The sequence below is a fragment of the Cygnus atratus genome, chromosome 1 (assembly GCF_013377495.2).
Source record: "Cygnus atratus isolate AKBS03 ecotype Queensland, Australia chromosome 1, CAtr_DNAZoo_HiC_assembly, whole genome shotgun sequence".
Lineage (NCBI taxonomy): Eukaryota > Metazoa > Chordata > Aves > Anseriformes > Anatidae > Cygnus > Cygnus atratus.
In genome coordinates this window covers 26,783,782-26,795,804 of record NC_066362.1, presented here as the reverse complement: position 1 = coordinate 26,795,804, position 12,023 = coordinate 26,783,782, and the positions used below count along the sequence as shown (strand labels likewise).

The 12,023-nt window shown below is 39.5% G+C and overlaps 1 protein-coding gene across 3 annotated transcripts in view; it reads left to right on the top strand.

Annotated features, from left to right (window-relative positions):
- MET (MET proto-oncogene, receptor tyrosine kinase) overlaps window positions 1-12,023 on the top strand; it is a 91,124-nt gene that overhangs the window by 51,057 nt on the left and 28,044 nt on the right. For all 3 annotated transcript variants that reach the window (XM_050714213.1, XM_035544056.2, XM_035544057.2), the window contains exons 6-10: window positions 2,615-2,775; window positions 4,029-4,131; window positions 4,361-4,497; window positions 6,984-7,148; window positions 8,007-8,106. In XM_050714213.1, coding sequence (XP_050570170.1) covers window positions 2,615-2,775; window positions 4,029-4,131; window positions 4,361-4,497; window positions 6,984-7,148; window positions 8,007-8,106 — 666 coding nt within the window. The remainder of the gene's footprint in view (window positions 1-2,614; window positions 2,776-4,028; window positions 4,132-4,360; window positions 4,498-6,983; window positions 7,149-8,006; window positions 8,107-12,023) is intronic.

Here is a 12,023-nt window from a genome sequence, read left to right as displayed (position 1 = left end):
CATTAGAGGTAACTCCATAATGAAACAAATTGCTGGCATCTGCATGCGGAGTTCAGGTCACACTGAGAGGTGAACTGCATAAAAGGAAAAATAAGCTGGTCTCCTTCGGATTCTTTGTTGTGGTTAAAAACCTGGGATGGTTTGTTGTTGTTTTTAAAGTGAGTCATTTTAGTCAGCTTTTATCTCAGAAGTATCAAGAACATCAAGCCCTCTGCTGCCTGTTTAGATTGGAGGTTCTGCTGGAAATTTCAAATGTGGCCTGTGCATGTTCTTGCCTCTTAATTAAAATGAATGGGCTGTTGAAACGTTAATAAATAGATATTTTCTTCCAACAATTTATAAGGTATGTGAGTGGATATTAGCATAATGGCTGTTAACATAAGCAAAAGAAAAACACAATCTTTAACATTTTTAGAAAAAGCCTTCTCCCCCATAACCCAAAGCCCAGGGAGCAGCAGGGACATGCAGAACTTCAGGCCTCACAGAAGGACTTACTCCAGGTTGTCAGTGGGGTTTCCTGGCCAGAGAGAATTTTCAACAGTTTTCATTGCATTTATAACTGATTTGGGCTTTGCTTATTTTCTGTTACTACCTGCACAATGCAAGTGCAAAGACGATGCCTACAAATGCCTTGGTTCAAAGTCCAGGAGGTTCACTGCTCGTTCCTGTCATTTCTCCCAAGGAAAAGTCTTGGAAACCACTCTTGACTTGCAGTGGTTTCAACATACAAAACAAATTAAATAAATAAAGGAGTGCATAAAAACACTCTAGGGGAATTTTTTGAGAGCTCAAATACAAAAGTACAAGTTTGGGGGTGGGTTGTTTTTTGTGTTTGTTTTTGGTTTTTGCTCTACTTTGAAGTCGTACCTCCTAAATTTGCTAGTAGAACACAGTAAATACTTTCATTTTCCCTCAGTTAAGGCACATGGGCTGCTATCACAAGTCTCTTGGCAGGTAAGATCACTCAAAAGCAGATAAGTGCCTTAGTTTTTGATTCTGTATGGCTTTGTGAAGCCTGGTTTTAACCCCCTTATTTTGCTAACTTAATGGATTACATTTCGGTCTCCTCAAATGCCAGAAGTCTATGCATTATTGCACAAAACACAAGACATCCTGTACCCCCACAGAGCAATTTTAGTTTTGTAATTCCAAAAATAGATATTGTGCTGAGATATTAAGTGGAGTGGAAAAGTATTATCTGAAGCCAGTCCAGATTCTGAAGAGGAAAAAAAAAAAAAAGGAAACTTAAATTTGGGAATGGCACAGGCTCCACAGGATGCTCCCCACACTAAGCTGCAGCATTCGTTGACAGAGGTCTGTGTGAACATCACTCCTTTTTTATAGGATTTGTGCAAAAGCACTGTTCCTGCGTAGGTTCCCTCTCCTGTGCTCACTGAGAGCTGATCCAAACCTCATTAAAGTAGAAAAGATTCCTACTGACTTCAGTGCATTTTAGATCAGACTCTTTGTCTGCTTTCTAATGGGGGCAGTAAATTTCCCCATATAGAATATATGGTTTAATTCTTTTGAAGTATTCTTATGCTGCCTTTCTATCTACAATAGTTCATTTGTGAGAGTCTGGAAGTACAGCTACAAGAGAGTTGAAAAGAAATGTGCTGTCTTACTGGATTTCCAGATGAAATAATAGCCAAGTATCTCTCAAACACTTTCTTTTCAGCTTGAAAATGAAGTCAGGTCCTTTGAAAGGCACAGCTGTATTACATTTTAGGGGCAAAATTACTATCACTAAAGCCTTAAGTCTAAGACGTTCAGGCACTATGACCACAAGTATAAATTCAGTCTTTCATTCTCTGTTGTTTGTCCAGTAGTACTGATACGTTTGCAAAATTATGCAGTATTGTTAAAAGTCCCCATAAACCCTAAACCAATGACTTTTTTATTCCTTTACTGGCAGTACTGACCAGCACTTTTACTGAGTTTTTGCAAGACCTCTATAGTGTTCCTACATTTTTCCCACCATTGTTATATTTTACAGGACAATTTACAATATACAGAAGAAAAAAAAAAAAAGAAAAAAAAAAAGCATTTCCTTTGTAGATTGTCTCTGTGTTGCTGAGAGGTAGTTTATTTTTAACTCGGAATTAGAGGTGACCAAACGTAAAAGATTTAAGGAAAGAATAGCAGAAGTCACGTTAACTTTATCACAGCCAATGCAATATCGGATTTTGGTGTCTTTGAAGCTACTTCACTATGAACCTGACTTTCATCAAGCTAACAAAAAATGGTCATTTGGGGACTCTTTTGTGTTCAGCATTCAGCTTCTAACAAAATAAGTACATTGTATGTTTAACATGCCAGAAATAAGATGTGAAAGACAAGAACGGCAGGATTTAAAAGACTATTACAATGCACAGCTTGTTCAGTGCCCCTAAACACTATCCTTCAAAGCTTTCTAGTATAGGTTTTGTTATTTATTGCTACTGTCAGAGAAAGCTCATAATGTGACAAATGAAAGGTGAAGAACAATTAAGATGAATGGTAGGACATAGTCTGCCAGAAGAAATGCTTTTCTAAAATTATTCCTTTGCACATTCTTTAACTCCATTTGAAGTTTGAGAAAACCTGATGTAAGTAACGAAATATTTTTTAACAGATTCTCCCGAGCAGCGCTCCCTTAGAAGGCGGGACAAAACTGACACTGTGTGGATGGGACTTTGGATTCAGCAAAAATAATAGATTTGAATTAAAAAATACAGTAGTCCATATTGGAGGACAAATTTGTTCTCTGGAAGCAAAATCTAGCAACAAAAACAAGTAAGAAACCTAAAATATGAAGTTTCCTTTATAGAAATGTTCTTTATGTGGTATGGATTATGTAATGATACAAACGTTCAGTCAATGGGTATCATCCTTCAATTCTGAAATTTCACACAGAAAATTTAGGTGTTAAACAGTCCCCTGGTTTGATAAGTTCCCCATGAAAACAGTGCTCCAAAGACAGATCCAGTATATCTAGCGACTGCCAATAGCTCTTGCAGCAGCTTATTCTGATTTGCCTGCAAAATGCAGTTCAACACTTGTGGGAGCTGGAAAAATGAAACTATTCAAAGGTATGAAAAGGTGGCAGGTTCCTTCAGCCAGGATCCTGTAGGGCTCAGGTATGTCACCTCCATCTTCCTGATCTGTGAGGATCTGTGAGATGGAGAATGTGAGAAGATGCAAGTATTTGGTCATCAAGAGGCTCATGACCCTCTGCAGTACCTCTCCTCCTCCTCAGGAATATGTATTCAAGACAGTGGAATAATTGCTTAAATTCAAGATGGAGGTTATTCTGGTTGTTATCTCAGAGAAATAGTAAGTTCAATGAATATCCTCTCTCAATTCAGAGCATTCAGCTGTGTCCTAACAAAGCTATGTGCAAAGCACGGCAAGGCTTCCCTAGCCACATTTATAGCAGCAGAGAGGTCATCCTCCAGCAGTCTTGAGCTCTTTCCTAACTGCTGTTCTGAACAGTCTCAATGCAAACTAGATGTTATAAGGAGAATAGCTCATATATGAGACACTGTAAATGTAATGTAGTTCATTGGCACATACCGCTACAAAAGTTCAAATTTTGGTAATATTTAAATTTAGACAGCAAATCAGTATAGGAAACAATCCTGTTGTCTGCCAAAATCTAACACTAAAGGAAAATTCCAAAAATCAAACCAGCCATTGAATGGGAGGTATTTGTTTTCTCCAGCATGCTTTCTTCAGAAATCTATTTCATATACTAAAATCATTTTCTCTGGCTATGTTTAAGCACCATAATATTTATTTAGTATTAAAGAAGAAGATAACAGTTCTTTTAGCTGTGTTTTTTTTTGTTGTTGTTGTTGCTTTTGGTTTGTTTTTGGTTGGTTGGTTGGTTGTTTTTTCCTGAAATATCCCTGACACACATGGATTGATGAATTTTTCAGTATGGATCCTGGATTATTATGAGTTTGATTTGGTTCAATTTTAATACAAGATGATCAAGCCAGGAAAGAAAAAAAAAGTAATCCTGTCTTTTTCTTTGCTTTCCAAAGGCTGGAATGCACAGTTCCTGCTGCAAAAAATGCAAGTTTTAATATATCCAGTAGTGTTTCTGTTGGACATGGAAAAACGTTATTCAATACATTTTCTTACGTGGTAAGTACTATAATTAAAAACTTTACTGTCTAATTAGCTTCAATATGAACTGGAAGAAGAATCCTCATGAGTCTTATCCAGTCTGGTAATTCTATATTCTATATTACTGTTTGCTTTATTATTACTTCTTGGAAGTGCTAAGAAATGTATGAAGATCCTTCCTCTTCATATTTTGAAAATACGGAAACATAATTTAGCAGTCCTTTCTTCTTGTTTTTACTCCCCTCAGAATCCTATAATAACAAGTATCTCTCCCACCTATGGCCCCAAATCTGGAGGAACATTGCTAACGGTAGCTGGCAAATACCTAAACAGTGGAAAATCCAGAAAGATTTTTGTTGGTGAGAAACCATGCATCTTGAAAAGGTAATGCGTTTACAAAGAAGTGATGGCTTTAATATTGAAATGTGTTGATTAAAATGTCTTGGTGTACAAAACACTGCTCTCCTCTCCTAACACTACATATCAGAGTATAGAGACTGCAGTAAGTATTCAGTTCGGGACTAGGTCCTGAGTTTAGGATGTCTAGAATCTTCCTAGAAAGGACTACAGTTCCCTGGAAGATTTGTTTATTCTGCAATGCCTAATCACCCTCATTAAAACATTGCATTGAAAAATAGCAAATCAGCTTCTGACAGACTAGAAATTACCCATTTTTTATCATTTTTGTCATTCCCATTCCCACATGCTCAATCCCCTCTTCTACAGTCAGAGCTGCTGTTAGTGCAGCAGCATCCAGTGAACATCTCATGAGCACTGGGTGCAGGTTGCCATTTCTTCCTGGCCAACATGAGACCTGTGTAGAACTGTATCCTATGTGTCAGAGCAGGTGTTTCTGTGCTACTATCATTGAACTGCCTTCTAACTGGAGACAGCATCAGTTTGGGACTCTTCCTGCAATGTATAAAATAGTTTTGAGGACTGAGCCAAAATTTCTGTACGGCTCTGAACTGGATCCACTAGGAGCTCAGTCAAGAACCTTCAACATGCTATGTGTGGAAATGCATTGAATCTTATCAGAATGTAAAGTTAAATAATAAGCACAGATTCTCTGCTATGGGCTGTCACGTATTCTGAATTCAATAACCATTCTACCATGATGCAAATCCTGCTTTGTCCTCTTGTTGGGTACAGTAGGGTGGCTCCCACTGGAGTGAACAGAATTGTCACCTTCACAGCCAAGGGCAGAATCAGGCGCACCACATTCCAGAAACAGGGTGTCCTGCAATTTATCTAAATTTTGGGTCTCTCCTAAATATTATGGAATGTCATAGTGGTGAAACATCACACTTGCAGAGGATGCAGAGAAGCAGTAGCCTATTAGTTAATGTCAGACTTAAAGTCAGGAGAGATGAATTTTATTCCTTGCTGCTAAATGATTTATTGTATGTTCTTGATCAAATCAGCCAAGTTTCCCGACTAAATCAACAAAGGGATTTAGGTATTCAAGACTGATATTTAATCACTACCAAGATGTTCAGCTGCTACTTAATACTTTAGGATGGGATTTATTGATATCATCTCAGCTGGTCAGCTAATGGACAAATATATGAACCTTTGGGGAATGATTCATCTGATCCATTTGAGACACCTAACTGTGGGGATGAGATGACCGCCAGCTCAGAGTCAGACATCTGCTTCAGTCAGGGGGACCTCTAGGTATCAAACCTTCCCTGGGGCTTACCCGGTAAGCAACCCCAGCACTCCCCTTCTCACTAGCAAAATTGTCTGGAGACATCTATGCAGATTTTGAGCGCTTTTTCAGGATAGGTGTTTCTCTACCTAAACTGACTGTGATGTTTGCTTTTGGGAGCGTTGCCCAGTTCTGAGCATAGCTAGATCAAGTTGGCTTTTTTTTTCTTTAAAAGACGGTGAAACTTCTAGATACTTGCGGATGAACCACTAACCCCAACAGCAGACAGTGAACACTGCCTTCCTGGAAAGCTTTAGAAGTGGCAGCAAATGCCCCTCTTGTCTAATTTGGAAACAGTTGCTCACATCCTTTGAGAATGTCCTCACGTGAAGGGCTCCTGGATGTGGGTTGGCCCAAGTCACTGAACCCAACCACTGGAATTATATTTGCTTCTCCAGTCAGTTGTTACCCTTGCCTCTGATGTGCCCTGCTCCCTGTGGCCATGGTTCATGTGCTCCAAGCTCCAGGATCCTTCATCCCTCTGCTGCTCACTCACCCACTGAGCTCAGGATGGGAGAAGGACTTCCAGAAGAAGTGAAAGAAAGAGGGGAAGGCAAATATCCCTGAGACTCTGCTTCTGTGCTGGATCTGGTCAGCTCTTCATAAATTTTCACCCTCTCCTCTCTTCTCCTTACCCTCTCCTGCCTTTCCCTCAGCCGTGTCTGGAGCCAGCGTGCACCCAGTGCAGCACGCGTCTGGAAAGATAGTGTATATACCCTGCCAGCCCTTTTTCCTGAGTTTTTTTTTTTTTAACACAAGGTAAATCCCGTGAATTGGAAAGAGAAAGACATAACCTCTTGGTTACAGCAGAACAAGTCATTCTCCTTGAACCTGGAGCATGCTCTCATTTTCCAGGCTGGAAGCCACCCTTGCACAGTGCAGGGCTTGACATGGCTGTCACAGGCACTGGGGAAATGCCTTCCACCAGGCAAGGTGCGAGTCAGTCAAACTGAGGTGAATATGGAACCTAAGAAGTGTTGCTCTTGTTTCTACACCACACCTTGCTTATTTTCTGCAATGTGATCATCCAACGTGGTAAACAATGGCATTTTTTCACATGTGGATTCTTAGGTGGGTTTGCAGCTTACTAAATGATAATGTTTTAAACAGCATCTGTGTTTTACAGTGCTGACAAGCAAGCACTTTTCTGTCCTTCCAGCATATCAGCGAGCACGGTGGAGTGCTACACTCCAGCACAACGAATCCCCCAGGAATATCTCGTGAGGGTGGGGATCGACGAAGCTAGCCGAGACGCGAAAGGTCATTTCACCTACAGAGAAGACCCTGTTGTTTTAAACATTCATCCAGCCAAATCTTTTCTTAGGTGAGTAAAAGTTTCTCATAGAAATAAGAGAAGTAATGAATGAAAGAAGAATGGCTGCGCTGTGCAGCAATCTATCAAAAGAAATTGCATTTTTATCTCTATCTGCCATGCCAATTGCTTCTATTATGGTGCAGTTGCAGAGGGCAGATCATTTCCTTTCAGAGGTGAAGGAGAAGGGGGAAGGGCACCTCTGTCCTTTATGTGATTTAACTCCTAGCTGCTGCCGACTGTACCTGTGATGTCCCGCTGAGATACCTACTATACAGCTAAGTGGGTCTCCTACACTGTGTCTGGACATTACACTGATTAGTGAGGAAAATCATTTAATGTGACAAGTCAGCGGTGCTCAGGAGAGCAAATGGATTTTAAAATAGTCTAAATCCAGCAATACATAAATATTATGAATATATATGTATGGTAGTATGTGTGTGTTTTTAAGTGACATATTTATGGTCTCAGTAGCTCTAATCCAAGCCATCTGCCTTTGCCAAAAAAATGTCAGCAGTAAAAAAGACACTTTTTTCAGCACCACTGAAAGCAACAAGTAAGTTAGAAAATATTAAATGCACTCTCTTTTAAATGCACACACATTTGTTTTATATCCTGGCATACCACAGTATTTAAAATTAATTTTCTTTTCTTGTATATGGTTAGTTGTTATAACAAGCGTAAATTTTGTTTCACAGAAAAATAATATCACTGCTCAGAGCTATGCATTTGCATCACCCTGTGTATCCCTAATTCTGGTTTTATGTTGTCATTTACTCTAAAATATAATTTGTAATTAAGTTTATCATAGCAGATGTATCATTATCCTACTTATCTTTTTTTTTTTCTTCTTCTTTTAATTTTCCCTAGTGGTGGAAGTACAATCACAGCTCAGGGAATCAACTTGAACTCAGTGTGCTTTCCTCAGATGGTGATTACTGTACCTAAACTGGGAATGAACTTCTCTGTGGTGAGTCAGTCTTGGAGAAGACAATCTGTTATCTTGTCATCTTCATGTTGTGAATGGCACAGAATTTTCAGTCGAAACACTTCAATTTTTGCCTTGAAACTACAGGGCTTCCACCAACTTTTTGATGTTTTCTTTAAAGAGCATTTCAGTGGAAACATAGTTTTGTGTAGGCAAAACTCAACAGTAAATTGGAAATTAAAGGGGGAGGAGAACAACAGTTTCTAATAAAATTGTTGCAAAGAAATTAGGCTTTCACAGTACGCAATAACAAGATTTTTATATCACAATTTAAATTCAATGACTAAACACAAAACAATGCAATACAGGTATGCCAGATTCACTTGCTATTCAGACATAGCAAGTTCAAGTGTTACTGTGATAGGCAGGAAATGTATTGAAATGGTGACTGTGAAAATAAAAGGAAAATGGAACAAACGTCAAATAAATAGGAAAATTAAATACGTAAAATCAAGAGTAAGCATTGTTTTAAAAAAATGCTGATTGCCAAATTACCTGTTGCGGTAAATGTTTCCTAACTTGCCAAAGTTCAGTAACTAAATATTAAGAAAGGTTTGGGCATCTGCAATTGGGATCCTCTTCATGAAGATAAATTCAAAACCATCTTTTGTTACCTGAGTTAATAATGTGCAGTATCTTAAATAACGTGATCAGATATGGTCATGTGACATACTTTAATTTTTATAAGGCAAAGATGACATTTATTGGCTACTTGGACTGGAACTGTTTCCTGTAACCTTTTGCCTACACATTTGTCTTTTGTCTCTGACATTTTCCCATCCTGTATGGTCTGTTTAGCCTAATTGAAGCTAAATTGACCTACACGCTTTATGACATGCTACACTACTGTTCATATTCTTAGCTTGTTTCTAATGATCATCATACAATATTTCCTGTACTGAATTCTAAGTATTAGACCTAGGTTTGCTCAAAGCATTTTAAATGGTTTGTTAGCAAATTTGCAGTCTTTTATAGTTTCAAGGTCACAATATTCTTCATGATCCTGATTTGTATAATATTATGAGTGTCGGGACCTGAATTTGAGCTGGATGTAATCATGGCTTGTAATTTAATGGGTACAGATTTTAATCTGAAAATTAGTGCCCTGCAAAGAAATGCAGTGTTCAGTGTTATCAGAAAGACGCTTTACCTATGAGTTGGTAAATACCTATGAGTTGGGAAATAAAACATTTTGGTGAAATCAAACAAACTCAGAATTTCATAGATTTTCAGCATTGTGAGTACAATTATTTCTAAGTGCCAAAGACTTACAAAGTAAAAGATCATTGCTGAAATCAGCTCTTTAGATTTTGCTTTGCATGGATATGATCTTTCTTTTTAATTTACCTGTTTCCTCTATTCTCTGTTCTGGGAGAATATGCAAAATTGCTTCTTTTCAGGGCCTGATTCTGCACATCTTGCTTGTCAGATTCCCAGTCAATGAGAGTAGATAATATTTGGAACTCAACGGAGTTCCTAGTCTGACTTAGATTTTTTTTATATATCTATTGATAAAATTCTCACTCTAACAACAACGTATTCTTCAAAATCCATGAAGACTGTGTTTGGAGACTTCGTCAGAATTAGTACAGATTTGAAAGGATCTAATGTAAAGAAGTATATCCATTGTCTAAAAGTGACTGGGAAGTCCAGACAATGAATGCTATACAGTTTCCTCTTTTCTTCAGATATTGAGAGCACACTTTCCTTTGAGTAGTGGTTTCTTCCCATCCTGCCATTTAACCTGCTGTTGAAAAAAGCCAGGGATGTAGATAGTCAGAATTATGTCCCTTATTCTTTTGCTTTCATACCTTGCAGTGTCCATGATATTTGCCAACATACAAGAAGAGGCAGGTCTCAGCCTCCTTTTCCATGAGGATATCTGTCCCCTACCACTCTCTTTACATAGCTCTAAAAATCTGCCCCAGAATAAAAGAAGCTGTGCATGTGGTCATTCCCCCTGCATTAAGGGTTGGACTATAACCTCAAACAGATTGTAATCAAGACTGTATTATGCTTTGACATTGCCCAAGTATTTTGCGCTATTGAAATTAAAGGCCTCAAGCACTCAGTGGCTTCCCTCTGTGGCAGGCCAGCTCTGCTTGTCATTTGTTCTGCCACCAGTCTTTACCTCAAGCCTATTTCTCAAGGAAGAATATTTGTTCTCAGGGAGAAGGGGAAGATTTAAAAGTGACAAAACAAGGTTGCACTATGCAAGTGAGGAAATTGCTGGTGAAGGATGCCTAATGTTGCAACCTGTCTCATTCTGTGTGGGAGATTCTGAACCCTATGCAAAAAACAAACTTTCATCCAGTCATTCCAAAAACAAATAATGATGAGGAACTCTTTCCAGCAGGGATCCAGAGCAATGCAATGAGCAGCTATCATGTTAACAAATGAGAAAACAGGTTGTGGTGCTGAATAGACTAAACCCAGACAAACAGTGCAATACAAAACAAAATGATCAAGAAGTCCTCTAGCTGAGGTTAAATTACCTTTTTGCTTCCCTATTTTGAGAGAGGAGTGTTAACTGAGTCATTTTTTTTAATTGTTCCTTTAGCCCTTTTTCTTTTCAGTTTTCTCTCACCAGCCTCCTCCAAGAAGCTGCTTTTGTCAGCATTCAGAAACTCTGGCTCTTGGGAAAACCAAACCCAGCACTGAAACACATCCCAGAGCATCAAAGGAAAGTGCAGCTGGGAGGGACCATAAAGACCTAGCCTGGCCTACTTCCCTGCAGCAAGAGCAAATGTACCCAGACCACTGCCTGACAGATATTTGTCTAGGATGTTATTAAAGCTCCTTGTGAAGGAAATTTCACAACCTCGCTTAAACAAGTTTGGGAGAGAGATGCTCTACCTGCTTACCTAGTGGTTTGGAAAGACTTCTTTCCAATAATTAACCCAAATCCCAGCTGTTAATGTTCTGTCTTCTTTTTTAACCCTCAGTGGACACAAACAACAGATTACCTGTCCCTCCTGCTAATTTTACTTGCACCATGGTCTGATTCAGCCTTTCTCTTTTCCAGTTTAAACAAACCAAGCTGCTCCAACCTTGCCTGATAATTGTTGTTTCTTAGAGCTCTGCTCATTCTTTCTGCCACCTCCCAGACATCCTCTCATTTGCCTAAAACTGGTTGCATCTGACTTAAAAGAGCTCTCTCCTTTTGCTGCCATCTCTTTGTCCCCAAACCCTTAATTCACTCCACCAGGCTTAACTGTGGTCTGGATCCCCAGTGGAGTCACGGTGTGAGTGGAGGGTCACTGCCATGAGCAACAGGAGCTGTAAGGGGTGCTCTGCATCCCAAAGCCTCAGGGAGCAGAGCCAACTTGCATGCCTTGGGGCATTTGCTCTCATCTGCCCCTTTCTTTCCATCCCAGTGGGAGAGATGAGCAGTAGAGCTGGCAAATGAGTTTCTATGAAACAACTCCCAGTAAGAAATGCAATTTCACTGGAATTGAAAAGTTTGGTGTGTAATACACCAGCCTCCTGTAGAAGAAACATGTAAGTTTAGGGCTGGTGGTAGCTTAGCGATTCCACTGTTCACAGGCCACACAGGTCTGAGCAGAAGCGACTGCCCACAGACCACCTATCCACTCTGTGATTATATGAAATTCTTTACTCAGAGGGTGGTGAGGCACTGGGACAGGTTGCCCAGAGAAGCTGTGGATGCCCCATCCCTGGAGGTGTTCAAGGCCAGGCTGGATGGGGCTTTGAGCAACCTGGTCTGGTGGGTGGTGTCCCTGCCCATGGCAGGGGGTTGGAACTGGATGGTCTTTAAGGTCCCTTCCAACCCAAGCCATTCTGTAATTCTTTAACTATTCTAAGTTGACCATATCAGCTCTCATGCTTACAGTTCAGTATTTCTGAAATTTTCTGTTCTATAAGGTAAAAATGCCTTG